General features: G+C 46.8%; 1 protein-coding gene across 2 annotated transcripts; it reads right to left on the minus strand.

The window, feature by feature from the left end:
* Nucleotides 1-372: 372 nt before the first annotated feature.
* Nucleotides 373-9,551, minus strand: LOC136539731 (putative E3 ubiquitin-protein ligase RING1a). Of its 2 annotated transcripts, XR_010779751.1 has the most exons (3): nt 8,730-9,551; nt 2,289-2,405; nt 373-1,223 (listed from the first exon to the last, which is right to left on the minus strand). XR_010779751.1 is itself a non-coding variant. In XM_066531704.1 (2 exons), exon 1 carries the CDS (start codon nt 9,333-9,335, stop codon nt 8,769-8,771), a length of 567 nt encoding a protein of 188 aa, XP_066387801.1. In that variant the 5' UTR covers nt 9,336-9,551; the 3' UTR covers nt 1,812-2,405; nt 8,730-8,768. The 2 variants fall into 2 exon arrangements, 1 of the variants encoding a protein (XP_066387801.1); XM_066531704.1 differs by lacking the exon at nt 373-1,223 and having other exon boundaries at nt 1,812-2,405.
* Between the last annotated feature and the right edge of the window lie 7,750 nt (nt 9,552-17,301).

Raw genomic sequence — 17,301 nt, forward strand, 5'->3', positions numbered from 1 at the left:
CCTTTTCATTGAGAACCGAATGATATTTTTAGCCGGAGATGTGTCGGCGGCACGAAAACGACCAATTCCCAACCGGAACTTGTGCTTGTACATTTGTACTATACAGTGTTTAGCATATATACACAGGTCTAGCAACCGTTTCAGCCTCCATTGCAAGTTCGCATCAGCAGCACAATTTTCAAGTGGAGTATCAGCAGCGGCCACAAACGCAACAGGTGGAAAACCACCAGCAGCATCAGCAGCAGCAAAAGCCAAAAGAGAAACAGCACCAGCAGCAGAAGCCACATAAGACGCAGCATCAGCACATTCAAAATCAACAAGAGCCGCAGGAGCCGGAAGAAATGTGGCAAAACCAGAAAAGGAGAAGACAAAACAAGAATCGCAAGAGGAAACAGCGCAGGCAGAAACTGCAGCAACAAAATAAACGCCCAAGGCTACCTCCACATGTCAGGCCAGGAATTAGCAAATGAACACCATGTTGCGGAAAGAGAACACAAAGCCACTTACAGACCGAACCAATACCGGGCTATTTCATATAACTTCTACGCTAGCTATTTCATATAACTTACGCAGCTATTTCATATAACTTCTACGCTTCACCATAGTTTCACAACGCCAGGACTTCTACACTATCTGGGATAGGACGGAGGATGAAGGGCAAAGGGATTAAATGGCGGACCCATATACTGAGGTGATCTGAATTGCGGTACGAATGGTCTTCCTTGAGCTATAGGCCAACCTGGCTGGGCAGGGTAATTCTGAACTCCAGGCATAGCGGCGTAAGGTGGACGCCCAAAGTATTGGATCTGAGCCACATTCAGAACCAGAGGAACAGCAGGTGTCGGTAGCTTAAGGGTAGCTGGCCCTGGCGGTTTCATATGCTGCTGCTCTGTCACTTGCGCCTTATTTTCTTGTTGATGCAGCTGATGTTGCTTTCCTTGAATTAACTTGTTTTCATTCTGTTCCTGCTGCTGGTTGTCTTGTGCTTCCCCATGGTGCTCCTGCTCCTCTTTCTTGCGCTTCCTCTTCCTCTTTTTATGTTTCGTTGGCTGCTGTGAATCCCATGTAGAGGGCATTGAGGGATTTGCTGACCTTTGTTCCTTTTTATATTCACTCATCAAATAATTAATTTCTGCTATGATAGCACTGCGTTGCCTAGAATTAGCAAATTTCTGCTCAGCTAGATGATGTGCAATCCATAGTTCCTTTGGTATAGCCAAGTTCTGCACATAGGCAAGATGCAAAAACCTTTCAGCTAACAAACAACAAATTTGAGTACCCACCTCTTGGTGGGGTGGAGTTTTGTGACTCCACCCTGGATTGAAATCTAGACACCATATCTATGTCAATATGTGTGAGTACGTTCCCCATTTACCAGTGGTATATGGCTTTCTAGGGGTGTGAATCAGATACCTTGGCACACTCATGTGCCAGGCAAGTGTGCTAGTGCAGAATGTGTATGTGCTTTCTTACTTACTTCACTGTAAATGTGAAAAGGAAACAAAAGACAGAAAGAAATATAGTTGATAAGAAAGCAGATTTAGTCGGATCAATATACATTTATATCTACAACAGAACTTGCTTCCACAATCTGTAGTAAAACCACAATGCTATAAGTTATGATTAAGGTGATCACTGAAAGAACCCGGTTTCTATGTCCACCAGGATGAGCATCCTGGACTGGACATCCTGGTCTTCATAGTAGGAGGGAAACAAAGCCGTCATCGTCTCGATCCCCACCCACACCTCTTCCGTCCGTCCCGACCCCCTGCCCGCCCAATGTGCCGCATGCACAGCGCCTCCCTCCCTCACCATGGATCCTGCTCCCCCACCTCCACTGCCCTCCACCACGGACAGGCACTAACCACTTCGAGCACAATGCCCCCGCCTCCATGCCTGCCCAACCACTGTCCACCACCGTCTCGCGTTTCCGCCCGCTACCGGGCCGGCGAACTACCTGCAACCCTCAGCCATACCTCTACAGATGGAGGCCACCAAGATCCCCAAAACCAAAACCTCGTACCCCAACCTGAAACTATAACCTGCCAGAGTTATTGGAGATCTCCAGACATGGAAAAGAATGAGATCAGCATCCCGGAGGAGGTATGCATTCCCACCCTAAAAAATCTGTCAATAGATGAATAGCGGCCTCAAATTTCTCTCCGTCAGAACAAATTTTGACGTTACAGCATAATGGCCTGGATGTCCAGGGTTTGTGCTACCCTGGGCGCCATATAATTCCTGTCAGTGAAATACTTGATTTTAGTGTCACAAGGGCTAGTTCATACCAATGACTTGTGTGTTTCATTCTTTCTAAATATCTCCACAGAAGTCGTCTGCTTGGCCTTCTCAATGTATCCCTTCAGAAGAGAAAATGGAGGATACTTGTCCTCCAAATTTAAAATCTGCAGAAAAGATGAAGGCAAGAGGAAACATTAATAAGAAGGCGAACCCTTGCATTGCGAATGAGGTACAGACATGGAGATGAGTGCCTACATTTCTGTCAAAATCAAACTGAAAATGTAAAGATATTGGCCAATGTATGAAGTCTAGCTGCGTATGAAAACAGTGAAAAAAGTTCAAATAATGGCTAAGCAATAAACATACAAAAATGCATTACAGCTACAGACCAGACAATCAACTGATGTACATACTTGATATACTAAGCAAACTAGGGTTTCTATCGAAATTTAAAAGTATATCCATATAAACCTACCACTTCGGTTGATATCAGTTATCACGTGAGATGCAATAATGAACATTTTTTTCTTTTTTTTTCTTTTTTTTTTGTGAGTAGCAATAATGAACAGAATTGCCATTTTGGTCACAGGATTCAGACTCTTTCACAGATTGTATTGACAAATGACAGGCTAGCAGCAAAGGAAAGCATGTAAGCACACCTTCACAGAACAGTCTCAGTGAAGGCACAACACCAAAGAAGAACACGGTGAACATAATTGGTGGTGCTTTCTTGAGCAACTTTTGGTTGATGTCCCACATTAGTCACAACCGACAACTATATTTTTCAATACCATCATTTGATGCATATTGTATATATTATACACTGATCTTTGATACTTACATTGACTATTGAACATAGTGAAAGACAAAATATCAATTGGGAATAAACAAAAACCTCCCCTAGCAGCCTTGCACATCCACGTACATGTACAACAATAAGCACTCTTATTTTAATGAAAATTTAGGAATTCAAAAACTAATTTCTTTGGCGTTTGATGTCAAAGTCTGGGCCAAAGGATCAGAATGGTTGAGGCCCACCAACTGGTGGTGTCTGAGATGCTGCTGTCAATGGTGAGCCAAAGGTGCTGTGTCTAGAAAGTAGAAACAAAGAATGTGTGGAGACTAGAAACTTTTACAGTAGTAAATAGTTTAATAACTGTTAAATCTTAGTTATGAATAGTTACATAGCATTGGAGCGTTGCAGCCAGAGATCAAACACTTGCATGATCAAGCAGGTATTACTCAGGAATACATGTTAATCGATTAGGCAAAGAAGGATACATAGCACCAGGTGCGACAAACATGTATGAGTTGTGTCAAATGGTCCTTTGTCTGCATCTTACACTATCTGCTACCAAACTTTCAAGAAAGTCAAATTGGGAAAATTTCGCATACCATTGATTAGTACAAAATCAAAAGATGGGTCAGAATAGTTCCCTGTTTCCTACAAATATGATTTCTTTTATTCGGCTATATAGTTTTTAGGTGTACATCTACAATATTCTACGGTGTGGCTACGCAGTATCTCTACTCCTAAATGTTAGGTTGATCTCCACCAACTTGGCCCAACGGCCAATTGGGCCCTTGATCCGCGCCCTGATCGGGGGCGCCCAACCGTTCCATGGTTGGTGAGCCCCCGTCGCACAGCGCCATAAAAAGGGAGGTGGGGGCCGGGACACAAGGCATGAGATTCACCTGCGCCGCCACAACCCCACCTACATCTCAACCCTAAGCCGATCTAGAGAGGGAGCGCTGCCAGCGACGGGAAGCACCGCCACCGGCCACCGTCGCCTCTGCACCGCCTCTCTACGACCGCGCCTCCACCGCGTCACTGACACCGACGCGATGGCCAGCTCGTCTTCCTCGAAGGCGGCCGATGGTTTGCTACCCCGCATCCCCCTCTCTCTCTCTCTCTCTCTCTCTGTTTCCTCGCACTAGATCATGTTCTAGGGTTTACACCATATCTTAAATGTCGGTTTGACCCTCTCTCTTTGTTTCCTCGCACTAGATCATGTTCTAGGGTTTACACCATATCCTGTTAATCTATCAATGGTATCAGAGCCAGGTTACTAGGCGTAGATCTAGCTTTTGGGGTAGATCAGAACGAGAAATTTAGAAGGAGACGATTCAAATCGGATCGAACTCCAACCCAAACCCCATAGTCAAGGGCGATAGATATGAGGAATTTCAATGTCCCAGGAGCCAATATGAGATCGATCAAATGAAATCGGTTCCATATAGTTCAGCTGTCGGAAGTTTACAGTATGCTCAAGTGTGTACTCGCCCTGACTTAGCATTTGTTACCGGGTTACTTGACAGATATCAGAGTAATTCAGGAATAGAACACTGAAAATGAGTAAAGAAAGTTTTGCGTTACCTGCAAGGTACGAAGGGTCTCATGCTAACGTAAAGAAGATTTGATTCCTTGCACATAGAGAGGTATACAGATTCTGATTATGCGGGAGATGACAGAAAGTCCACGTTATGATACATATTCACTCTCGCAGGAGGAGCTATATCATGGAAAAGCTCAAAGCAAACCGTCACTACATCGTCTACAATGTATGCCGAATTTGTAGCATGTTATGAGGCCGGACAGGTGAATTGGCTGAAGAAATTCATGCCCGTGTTGAAAGTGGTAGACGACATACATAAGCCACTCAAGTTATACTGCGATAATAATCCAGCAGTATGTTATGTTCACAACAATAAGTCAAGTGGTGCTGCCAAACACATTGACATAAAGTATTATGTTGTGAAAGACAAAGTCCGAGATCATATAATTAGTCTTGAGCATATAAGTACAGAAAAGATGCTCGTGGATCCGCTTACTAAAGGCTTACCACCCAATGTGTTCAGAGAACACTTAGCCGGCACGAGTTTAAGGGAAAGCCCATGATTCCTTGACAATAAGGGCCTAGTTGAGAATCTGTTTCAAAACAGAGAGGTGCATTGTAGCTGTTAAATCTAATGGCAACTGACCGTGACGATGAGGCACGCTCTATGCACTGAACTGTAATGGAATGGGAAAAAGATAAAGTAAGTTAAGTTTAAGTCATAAGGTGAGATCAAGGGAGAGAATGTTAGGTTGATCTCCACCAACTTGACCCAACGGCAAATGGGGCCCTTGATCCGCGCTCTGATTAGGGGCGCCCAACCGTTCCATAGTTGGTGGGCCCCCGTCGCACAGCGCCATAAAAAGGGAGGTGGGGGCCGGGGCACAAGGCGTGAGATTCACCTGCGCCACCACAACCCCACCTACATCTCAACCCTAAGCCGATCTAGAGAGGGCGCTGCCAGCGACGGGAAGCACCGCCACCGGCCACCGTCGCCTCTCTATGACCGCGCCTCCACCGCATCGCTGACACCGACGCGATGGCCAACTCGTCTTCCTCGATGGCGGCCGATGACTTGATACCCCACATCCCTCTCTCTGTTTCTTCGCACTAGATCATGTTCTAGGGTTTACTCCATATCCTAAATGTCAGTTTGACCCGCTAGATCTATGGCTAGTGGATCCTGTTAATCTATCACTAAAAAGAATCACTCGAACCCGTCTACCATCGCCGTGGTGAAGCCAGAGCGGCCCCCACGTCGTTTCCTCCGCGCGCCCCCACTCGGCCGTTCGTCCGTCATCCAGGGCAAGGGGAAAAAAACAGAAACCCCCACCCAGCTGCGCCGTACTCCCGACGCCTCCGTCGTCGACGCCACAGTGCCGCCGCTCCCCTACCGCTCCACTGCTTCCTAGCGCCGGGAGCGCTTAGCCCCTCACCTACCACGGCGTCGCCGTGCCGTCGTCCCGCCCCCTCGCATCCCACGTGGCTGCGTTGCCTCCGCTCCGCACCATACCTACCCCTAGGGCCGCCCCCCGCCGCGGCGGCCTCGGCTCGGCGAACCCCGATGCGGGCAGCGCGGGAAGAGCCCCTGGCAGGGCGGCCCACCACGCCAGTCCCAGCGCCGGCGAGCCCGAGCGTGTCCGCCTGCGCGGGTGGCCCCCGGACTGGCGGCGCACGGACCTAGGCACGACTTCGACCCTACATCGGATTTCTTCCCCGCTTTGCCCCTTCATAAGATTTCCTCCTCTTTTCCTTGAGAGAACCCCCTGGCAAGCAAACTCGGTGCGTGACATGAAGGGGACAGGGGAGCACAGTTCCCAGGTGACAACGACGGTGTGGACCGCCGCCATGTGGCCAACATGGAACACGGGTGATTCGCTCCTTCCAGTGCCGAATCGCTTTGCGCTGCTTGACTGGCTGTGGTTGATCTGCTCCCAGTGTTCCGTTTGATGTGCCTGTCTGATTTTGCTCGTTTGCGTTCTCCTCCGTAGTAACCAGGTGTGATACATACAACCATGTGGTATAAGATCGTGGCGCTGTGCTGCAACCAGGTGTTCCCCTGCTGCCACCACCGCTGCCACAATGAGACTACGGTGAGTGAATGTCCTGTATTATGTGGCTTTTTGGTAAGTAGAACTACTCAGGATTTCAGGACCCTTATGGCGTGCTTGCCAATTAGCTATCACACTGCCAGACATTTTTTTTCGGACGCCCAATGGGGACGGTATAGGCATAGTTATTACATTTGTGACTTCACATATCAGTAGTTTGGTTGTATACTATACTTCTGTCAGACTTAGTTCTTGAGTGTGTTCATTTTGGTTAAATTATGTGCATGATAAATCAAGATATGGAATTCAGTGGTGGCAATGTTGCGGTTGCTCTGTACAGAAGTGTTCATGCAATAAATTGTGAGATAAGGAACAATCTCCTTAGCAGATTACATTTGTGAATCTGTAGTTCCTGGAATGGGAACTCCATAATACATTTCTCAAACTGTGCCTTCAGACTCAAACTGTGCCTTCTGAAATAAGGCTTCGGTCATTTTAGGAGCAATGCAACATGACGAGTTTATGAAATTGTGCCTTCTAAAATTGAACCATCAGTTTTTGGCACCTAATGCTAGAGCACTTCCTTTTTCCTATCTGTTGGTTCTTTCTTCGATGTAGGCTTCCAGAGGGTTTATGAAATTGTGCCTTCTAAAATTGAACCATCAGGTTTTGGCACTATATGCAAAGAGCACCTAATGCTAGAGCACCTAATGCTAAAGCACTTCTTTTTTCCTATGCTTGGTCAGAGGCAGCGACGATCATCATCCACAAAGTACATCACCCTTTTCCTTCCCTAGCTTGCTGCTGTGGGGAACGCAAGCTTTATGCATCCGGAATTGACCCAGATAGCTAGCATTGACAGTATATAGAGTTTTTATTTTTGGCAAAAATTATCGCACCCATGTCCTATATTGAGCCTGTCCCTGAGTGCCACCGAGAATTTGAGGGCACAAGCTTCTACTAGGAAGGATGGAGTGCACAGAATGAGTAAATTGAAAAAAGAACAGATTTTACACAGAAGCACAGATCACAAGTGCATACACATTCTCTGCTGGCACATAAGAACAGATTATTGCATCTTAATCAAAAGCTGTTGGCTTAAGTGATGTCCAATTGTTTATGCATATCACTGCATCTTAATCAAAAGCTGTTGGCTTAAGTGGATAGATGAAGTGTCATGTGTGATACATTTTTTTGTAAACAATATATTATCAAAGAAGTGTTAATACTAATTTACTGACCAAATTAGGAACCGAACTATTCAGAATACACATCTGGTGCTATAGATCCAGGAAACTAAGCCTGTGTTGGTACTTATGGGAGCCACTGATCTTATTCCTGCAGGTAGAGTGCTCTGGACACATGCTCATCCAGGCAAGGGGATTCGAGTGCAGATCCTATGCCACGAGCTCAAGGCGAAGCAGCCATGTGGCATACAGTTTAGACATTAATACTATTGTCTTTGTTCATTCAATCTGCCAACACCAGTATGTTTTGTTATTGGATATTCCTAATCTGTACAGTTTTATAGAGCTGAGTTTTCTTTTTGTTGAGGTTGTAATTGTCATTTAGGTTATGGTACAAAAATTTAGTGGATGAATACTGAACTTTTGGTTTCGGTAAATTAGGTAGTATATGTCGATGGAATTATATAGTACCTTTGTTCACAAATAAAAAGAACTTTGACATCTGCGATGCACATGAATATTATTGTATATATTTTTTGCCCCGTCGCATTGCAAGGGCACTCACCTAGTAGAAGATAAAAAAACTAACATGCTTGATGAACCATAAGAAAACTCTGGATGACATGATCAGATAGTAAGCCTTTCCAAAATTAGTCACACTGCATTATATCTTATGGACGAATAACCATCCTGCAAGAGATATTTCTCATGCCTTTGCAGGAATGTGGTCTTCTATAATCAAGCTTTTATGGTGCTATAAATGACATAAGAAAATTGTACCAGCACTTTAAATCAACCTAGTTTATGAAACATTATTGACAATCACCAGAACACCATAGGCACGATCAAACACATAGATTAGCAGAATTGCAGAAAAAAAAAAAATATAACTATGAACGGAGATAGCTCCATACCTGTGGCCCTGTCTGCAAGCCCAAGACCCTCGCAAAGCTTCACAGTGTTGTTCTTCTGACCGCCTCTTCGTCAGCATCCTGCTTGCGCTTGTTATCCTTGCCGCCCTCTTTATCTTCCTTGGCTTGATTGCCAATGTAGTCGTCGGCCTCCTTCATCTGCTTGTCGTTCTCTTCCTCCTCGTCGTCCTCTTCCTCGTCCTCCTCTTCTTCTTCCTCCTCCACCTCCTCTTCCTCTTCTTCTTCCTCCACCACCTCCTCTTCCTCTTCTTCCTCCACCTCTTCTTCTTCTTCTTCCTCCACCACCACCTCCTCCTCTTCTTCCTCCACCTCTTCTTCTTCCACCTCGTTAGCCCCTTCCTTATTCTTACTAGTGCTGCCTGGGCGCGCGACCTCGAGCGCCCGGAGCTGGCGGAACCGGCGCGAGATGGAGGATTGGACGGAGGAGACGTGCGCGTCGAGGTCCTCCCACGTGAAGGGGAGCGGGTAGGGCGAGCAGGCGGCGAGGCTGTCGAAGGCCTCGCGCAGGGCGTCCTTCTTGGCAGGGAGCTCGGCGATGGCCCCCTCAAGGTCCTCCATCGGCATCATCGCCGGCGCCGCCGTCCCCATGGCTGGGTCGGAACCGGCGGCGAGGGGGAGTGAGGAAATTTACACTTTACAGCATCAAAGGCTCCACCCTAGCGCAGCAGCCGTCGACGAGGCACCAGCAGCAGGCAGGCGACGTCAGCGCGGCAGCGCTTGAGCCCTCTGCCCGCCGGAATTGGATCTACTTTTTTGGTTGCTTTGACCACCGTTTCCCCTCGATTTTGCTCTTGCTTTTCAGGAACTTTTATCTTTCTCCGATTTTGTAGCTATATACTTTCGTTATTTATTTTGATTAATTAAGCGATGGAAAAAATAGCATCTTTTAAATTATGAGCAAATATATCGTTAACAGCAGCTGGTCTGCGTGATCACTTGAGTGACCCGCGGCTCCAAGACTTATTTGACAAAAGGAAACGACTTACGCACGCTCTATATTAGGAAATCTAATATCATCATCATCATTTCCGTTCTGATTGTGGGGAAAGCAGTGGCCGTGCGCGCGTAAAGCGTTACGGCAGGTGCGCGCCAAGCGCGCTTCACGGACACGGCCCATCAGAGGCCACGCCTACGCAAAACAGAGGCGTCTAGAACGCCGTCGACACCATCGGGCGTCCGATAGATTCATCCAAACAAGACAGGCCAATACATTCAAACAGCAGATACAGAACTTGATATTATCAGCTGTAGATAATCAGCCTCTTCTTAGACACTAGAATTATATAATAAGAACTAATGATTACAGATCGGACGACTAATCACGATTCCTTATCGTAAAAAGGCGCTCGATAAGGGTCCTCGATTAGTTTGGACCGATTAGAAACCTTATCGTCCGATAAGTTGCGACTAATCATGATTAGTCATCCGATCAGACACACATGACGACTAGTTGGGCCAGTATATTCAGCTAAAGAATTCGGCCCAGCTAAAGAATTCGGCCCACCTAATAGCTGGCCCATTAGGGTAAGATAAGAGTGAGTGACGACTGACGAGTGAAGGAGCTGGCTGCAGCCGCCGCACACGGCACATTTCTCTCTCGCTCTGGCTCTGCTCTCTCTCGCAGCTCCGTCCGCAGCGGTGCAGCTCCGTCCGCGGCCTGCAGCTCCCTCGCCGGTGCAGCTCCGTCCGCGGCCTGCAGCTCCCTCGCCGGCGCTGCTCCGTCCGTGGCCTGCAGCTCCGTCCGCAGCGGCGCAGCTCCGTCCGCCGGCGCAGCTCGTCCGCGGCCTGCAGCTCTGTCCGCAGCGGCGCAGCTCCATTCGCCGGTGCAGCTCATCCGCCGGCGCAGCTCCGTCTACAGCGGTGCAGCTCCGTCGGTCAAGCGCCAGGGTGCGGACAATCTACGAGAGCAAGCTCCTGGAGCACGACCCCGAGCGCCACCTCGCCTATCTCCTCCCCTGTCTCGCGCGGACGGCGTTCACGAACAAGGACTGCGGCAAGGGCGAGCGCGAGGCACATTGGGCGGTAGAGCAGAGGGCACTCCACGGCCTGAACCAGCTCGCCACCTCCTCCTCCTCTGACCTTCTAGTCTGCAGCTCCATCCGCGCCTCTCGCCGGCGTCCGTAGCATCAAGATGAGCCACCACTCTGCCTCCTCTGCCATGTTTACATATATTTACATCATAATATATATAGTATATACATGGTCGATCAGGCCATCTAGGCACAAGGACGACTAAATGTCCGACTAGCCGATTAGACCGATTAGGACCGACTAATCGTCCCTTATCGACGACTAATCGTCCCTTATCGACTTATCGGTGGTCATACGACTAGCCTCGATAATACGATCTGAAAACATTGATAAGAACCAATCAGATTTGTTACTAGAAGCAATTCAGTTCTGATATCAGATAGTACTGTTGTTACTACTGCATAAGCAAATCCGATCCTAACCGATAAGCAATTCACTACTTTTGTATAAGCAATTCAGTTGTTTTGCATAAGCAATCCAGTTCTCTTGCATCACAATGCATTAGCAGATTTGATCCTAACTTAGACATGTAAATGACTAGTGTTTTACTGCACATCTTACTACCAGACGGTGTTCTTACTTGTTAACATGGATATATGTTGTATGCACCACTCCTATAGATGTATATCTTGATGCATTAAACTTTCTTGTGTTAGCTGCTGCACATGGTTACTCCTATGTATTAAACTTTCTTGTGTTAGCTGCTGCACATGGTTGCTGCACATGTTCATTTTGATGCTTGATGGCCTCACACCTGCAATTAAATAGAAGTACATGATAAGCACATACATGGTAGTGAGAACTGAGGAAAAAAATGTTTAAATCAACTGAGTTGAGGATAAGCAAGCCTCAAATTTCAGCTTTCTGCAAAAAGAGGAAAACACAAGAACAGTAGATTCATTAAGTTGAAATCTGACTATGGAATAAAATGCATTTTGTACCATGGACAGTCTTAAGTTTCTAAACTCTCATGTGCCTATTTTACAGGTTATAACATTTTGGTACAGTGTTAGTCAGTCTTCAGTCCCACTGTAAATGTGGAAAACTGATAGCCATAGCTGTCATGAAATTTCATGTAACTGATAGCATGTACCGAACAAAACTGATAGCATGTACTAAACAAAACTACATAAATTGCTAGCCTTTTTTGCCTAATTTTATACAGTATTATTGCCTAATGGGTTTGACTAAGTTGTCTAATTTCATGTAACTTACTATTTTACATGCAGTTCTCAAATATGGATCTTAACAAGCTGCCACCAGATTTGGATGAAGATTTCTTGAATGCATTTAGTTTGGATTATGTGACTGGCAACCCTACCTTCTGCACTCAAGTGCCTGAAATTCCTCAGCCTAATGATGAACATGTGAACCAGCAGATTTTGCCTAGTTTTTCTAAAGTTGGTCATGCTAGTTTAGCAGAGACGGCTCCTGCAGTTTTAGAAGAGGTTCTTCCTACCGTTTCTGAGATTAGATTGTCATTTAAATAGGCAAGGATTGAGGACGGGAATAAAGGTTCTACTGCTAATCCTGTAGTTCCTGATAATGAATTGAATGGTGCTAGAAATGAAGTAGCAGAAGAGGAGGAAGAGGTGTGGTCTACTCCTCAAATGCCACACAATGGGATGTCTTTTGCATCCTTAGACAAAGCAAAAGAGTACTACAACTCTTATGCAAAGAGAACTGGCTTCTCGATTAGAACAAACATGTCACGCCAGTCCACAATCATAAGAGAAATGCAGAAGGTCCAGTTTGTGTGCAATAAGGAAGGCTTTGGCAAGAAAAGGAGAGTTGCTGCTCAACTTGTTGATGCTATCACTTGCTACTCTGACAATGATGAAGCCAAAGAGGAGGACAACTCACAAGGGAAAGAGGATGATCAAGGGGAGAAGAGGAAGAAGCTTGACAAATGTAAGAAAGGGAAGAGGGAGAAAATGTTATATACAAACTGCAAGGCGAGGATGGTGGTCAAAATGATTGGCTCTAGGTGACAAGTCATCTATTTTCTGACCGAGCACAACCACGATCTTGTGGTGAAGCCCTCGCTCAAGAAGTTCTTAAGGTTCCACACAGGGATACTGAAGCCAGAAAAGGATTTCATCGTTTTGCTACACGGATGCAACTTGAGCACGGGTAGAATCATGTAGTTGATGAGCGAGTTCTATGGTTCTGCACAGCTGGTGCCATACGAGGGCACACAAGTTTTGAACTTTCGCTCCACCATCCACAAGATGGAAAAATTCAAAGATATGCAGGAAACTTTGGATTACTTCAGAGCTTTGAAAGAAGACCCTGATTTCTTCTACAAGATCAAGCTTGATGACAACCATAAGGTTGAGAACCTATTTTGGGTTGATTCAGCTACAAGACAAGCTTACAAAGAGGCATACAGCAATTGCGTCCCATTTGATGCAACCTATATGACCAACATATATGAGATGCCTTGTACACCATTCATAGGAATCAACAGACACTGTGAAAGGTCCTTGTGTGGTTTTGGTAATTGAGTGACAACCCTATGTGGACTAATTGTGTTTATGTGAGATACACATATGATTAGTCCACAAGTACATGTGAGTGAGCAACATATGCTGTGAAGGTGAAAATGGTTTGGAGATGTTGCAAAGCTCACACATGTGATGATGAAGGAGCTTATTGCACATGAGGCATGACATTGAGTCATGTGATCAAGGTGGAGAAGATCAAGACAAGAATTGGCTTGATGGACCGATTGCAAGCGTGAAGGGCAAGTCAAAGGCTTTGGAGCGATGGACCGCGTGGTGGTGAAGCTTGAGCAAGATTTGATGCCGATGGACGAAGGCAACAGTGAAAAGCAAGTGAAGTCAAGATTGATGAACCAATATGATCACGTGATGAGATGAAGTGGATCATATCATTGTTGATCATGTTGGTGCATGTGTTGCATCGATATTGGAGGAGATGGAATGGAATGCGCAAGGTAAAGGTATAACTTAGGGCATTTCATTTCACCGGTCATAGGTGTGTAGAGAAGTTGATGACCAGGTTTAGGCTAGATGATCGTACTATCAAGAGGGGCAAACTTATTTGCATATCGGTCATCTAGTGCCACTCGAGTGATCTAACTTTGCATCATCGCTAGGATTGAGTGGCGTGGCAAGTTGAGTGGCTAATCCTTTGAAAAAATGATTGTGAAAATGCTAACACACATACACACGGTGGTGTACACTTGGTGATGTTGGCACATTTACAAAGAAGAAGAAGTTAGAGTTGATGTGGATCAACTTGGTGAAGGAACGGAGGCAAGGGTTTGAAACTCCATCGGTGGAGTGTCCGCCCGTAGAGTGCGGACAGTCCGATGGTGCCACCGGCGCCCTATATAGAAAAGATAGGGTCTCATAGAGTGGACCAGACGCTGGTCACGTGGTGACCGGACGCTGGGGTCCTGTATCCGGTTAGTGGTGGCAGAGAGCGTGTAAGCGTTGGTCTTCGACCGGACGCTAGCGCTGAAAGTGACTGGACGCTGGCAGGGTGCATTCGGTTAGGCTGATGTACGATGATGTAGGTGACACAGAAAGGTTGAAGAAGGACCAAATGCTGATGTTGTGTCCGATCGTGACCAACCGGACCGTCCGGTCATGACTGGTACCTTACTAGAAACGACCGAACGCTGGGATTGCTGCGTTCGGTCACTTTGAGCAGCTACGTCCGGTCATCACTTGACTGTTGAGATCAAGCGACTGTGGTTGAACGGTGGCGACACATGGTGAGCATCCATTGACCAGAGCATCTGGTCACCCCGAGTTTTGCTCAGTGAAGGGGTAACGGCTAGTTTAGCCTGTGGGGCTATAAATAGAAGGGTGTCTCGGCCATGGGTGTTGTTGAGCACCTTAGGGGACTTTGTGTCCATGCTTGAGAGTGCTTGGGAGCCCTCCATCTCACATATGCTTGATAGTGATCATCCGATTGTGTGAGAGAGCGATTCTAGTACGATTGCATCGTGAGGTTGCATCGAGTGGCACTAGATGATCAAGTTGTAAGCCGGTGGTGCTTGTTACTCTTGGAGGTTGCCACCTCCTAGATGGCTTGGTGGTTGTCTCCGTGGAAGCCCATAAGAAGCTTATGCGGTGCTCCGGAGAAGAGCTTTGTGAGGGACATTGTGTTTGCCCCGCAGGAGTCACGAAGAGCAACTCTAGTTGAGCGTGTTATTGAGCTACCCTCACTTTCAGGGTAGGTTCTTGTGGTGCCCAACGTGCGGGCTTGGTGGGTGATGCCAATTAGTCGTCGAACCACCAAGTGAGTGGTCGACACAACAGGGACTAGCGTGTTGGCAAGCACATAAACCCCGAGAGAAAAATCACCGTGTCAACCTTGTTCTTCCTATTGGTTTGCAATCTCCTTTCATAAGCTTGTATTTACATTTCATATACATTGTGCTTGTGTAGTTGCTCCTGTAATTAGTTAGCTTGTGTAGCTCACTAGTTACCTTCTTGCTTGTGTAGCATAGAAGTAGCTCCCTTGCGTGGCTAATTTGGTTTGTGTAACCTTATTAGTCACTTTGCTTAGTTTATGTAGCTAAGTATTTGTGCTCTCTAATTTGGCATTGGTTGCCTTGTTATTGAGTATTGCTAGTGAGCTTAGTTGGCTTTGTGCTTTTGCTTACTAGCATATGTAGGAGCTCTCTCATTGCTTGAAATACTAGTGGCATAGGTTTGTGTGACCTTGCTTCTAGAATTGGTTAGGTGAGCTCTAGTTAGCCCGGTGAAAGGTCCTTGTGTGGTTTTGGTAATTGAGTGACAACCTAGGTGGACTAATTGTGTTTATGTGAGATATACAGGTAATTAGTCAACAGGTACATGTGTGTGAGCAGCATATGCCATGAAGGTGAAAATGGCTTGGAGATGTTGCAAAGCTCACACATGTGATGATGAAGGAGCTCATTGCACATGGGACATGACATTGAGTCATGTGATCAAGGTGGAGAAGATCAAGACAAGACTTGGCTTGATGGACCGGTTGAAAGCTTGAAGGGCAAGTCGGAGGCTTTGGAGTGATGGACCACGTGGCAGTGAAGCTTGAGCAAGACTTGGCACCGATGGACGATGGCAACGGTGAAAAGCAAGTGAAGTCAAGATTGATGAACCAATATGATCACATGATGATATGAAGTGAATCATATCATTGTTGATCATGTTGATGCATGTGTTGCATCAACATTGGAGGGGATGGAATGGAATGCGCAGGGCAAAGGTATAACCTAGGGCATTTTATTTCATCGGTCATAGGTGTGTAGAGAAGTTGATGACCGGGTTTAGGATAGATGGCCGTACTATCAAGAGGGGCAAACTTGTTTGCATATCAGTCATCTAGTGCCACTCGAGTGATCTAACTTTGCATCATCACTAGGATTGAGTGGCGTGGCAAGTTGAGTGTCTAATCCTTTGGGAAATGTTTGTGAAAAGCTAACACACATACACATGGTGGTATACACTTGGTGGTGTTGGTACATTTACAAAGGAGATGAAGTTGGAGTTGATGTGGATCAACTTGATGATGGAATGGAGGTGAGAAGGGTTCGGAACTCCACCGGCGGAGTGTCCGCCCGCAGAGTGCGGATAGTCCAATGGTGCCACTAGCGCCCTATTTCGAAAAGATAGGGTCTCATAGAGCGGACCGAACATTGGTCACATAGTGACCGGACGCTGGGTTCTAGTGTTCGGTCAGTAGTGGCAGACAGCGTGCAGGCGTCGGTCATTGACTGGACGCTGGGGCTAGAAGTGACCGGACGCTAGCTATGTGCGTCTAGTCAAGATGATGTGTGGGGACGCAGGCAGAGCAGTGTTGCTAGAGGTGACCGGACGCTGGTGCTACGTCCGATCGTGACCGACCGGACGCGTCCGGTCATGTCTGGTACCTTACTAGAAATGACCGGATGCTGCGGTTGCTGCGTTTGGTCAGTTCAAGCTAGAGCGTCCGGTCGTCAGATGACCATTGAGATTGGATGAACAACATTTGAAGAAGGGGACACGTGGCATGCATCGCACGACCGGACGCTGAGGTCTAGCGTCCGATCGATCAGACTGGAGCATCCGGTCGTCCCGACATTTGCCCAATGAAGGGGTAACTACTCTATTTGTTCGTGGGGTTATAAATAGAAGCCATGGTCTACCTTGGGTCAGTAGGAGAGCACACTAGAGCCTTGGTGGCTTGAGTAGTAGTGCTTGGGAGCCCTCCATCTCACATATACTTGATAGTGATCATTCGATTGTGTGAGAGAGTGATTCTAGTGCGATTGCATCGTGAGGTTGCATCGAGTGGCACTAGGTGATCGAGTTGCAAGCCGGTGGTGCTTGTTACTCTTGGAGGTTGCCACCTCCTAGATGGCTTGGTGGTGGTCTCCGTTGAAGCCTGCAAGAAGCTTATGCGGTGCTCCAGAGAAGAGCTTTGTGAGGGGCATTGTGCTCGCCCCGTGGGAGCCGCGAAGAGCAACTCTAGTTGAGAGTGTCATTGAGCTACCCTCACTTTCGGGGTAGGTTCTTGTAAC

This window comes from Miscanthus floridulus, chromosome 2 (genome assembly GCF_019320115.1).
Source record: "Miscanthus floridulus cultivar M001 chromosome 2, ASM1932011v1, whole genome shotgun sequence".
NCBI lineage: Eukaryota > Viridiplantae > Streptophyta > Magnoliopsida > Poales > Poaceae > Miscanthus > Miscanthus floridulus.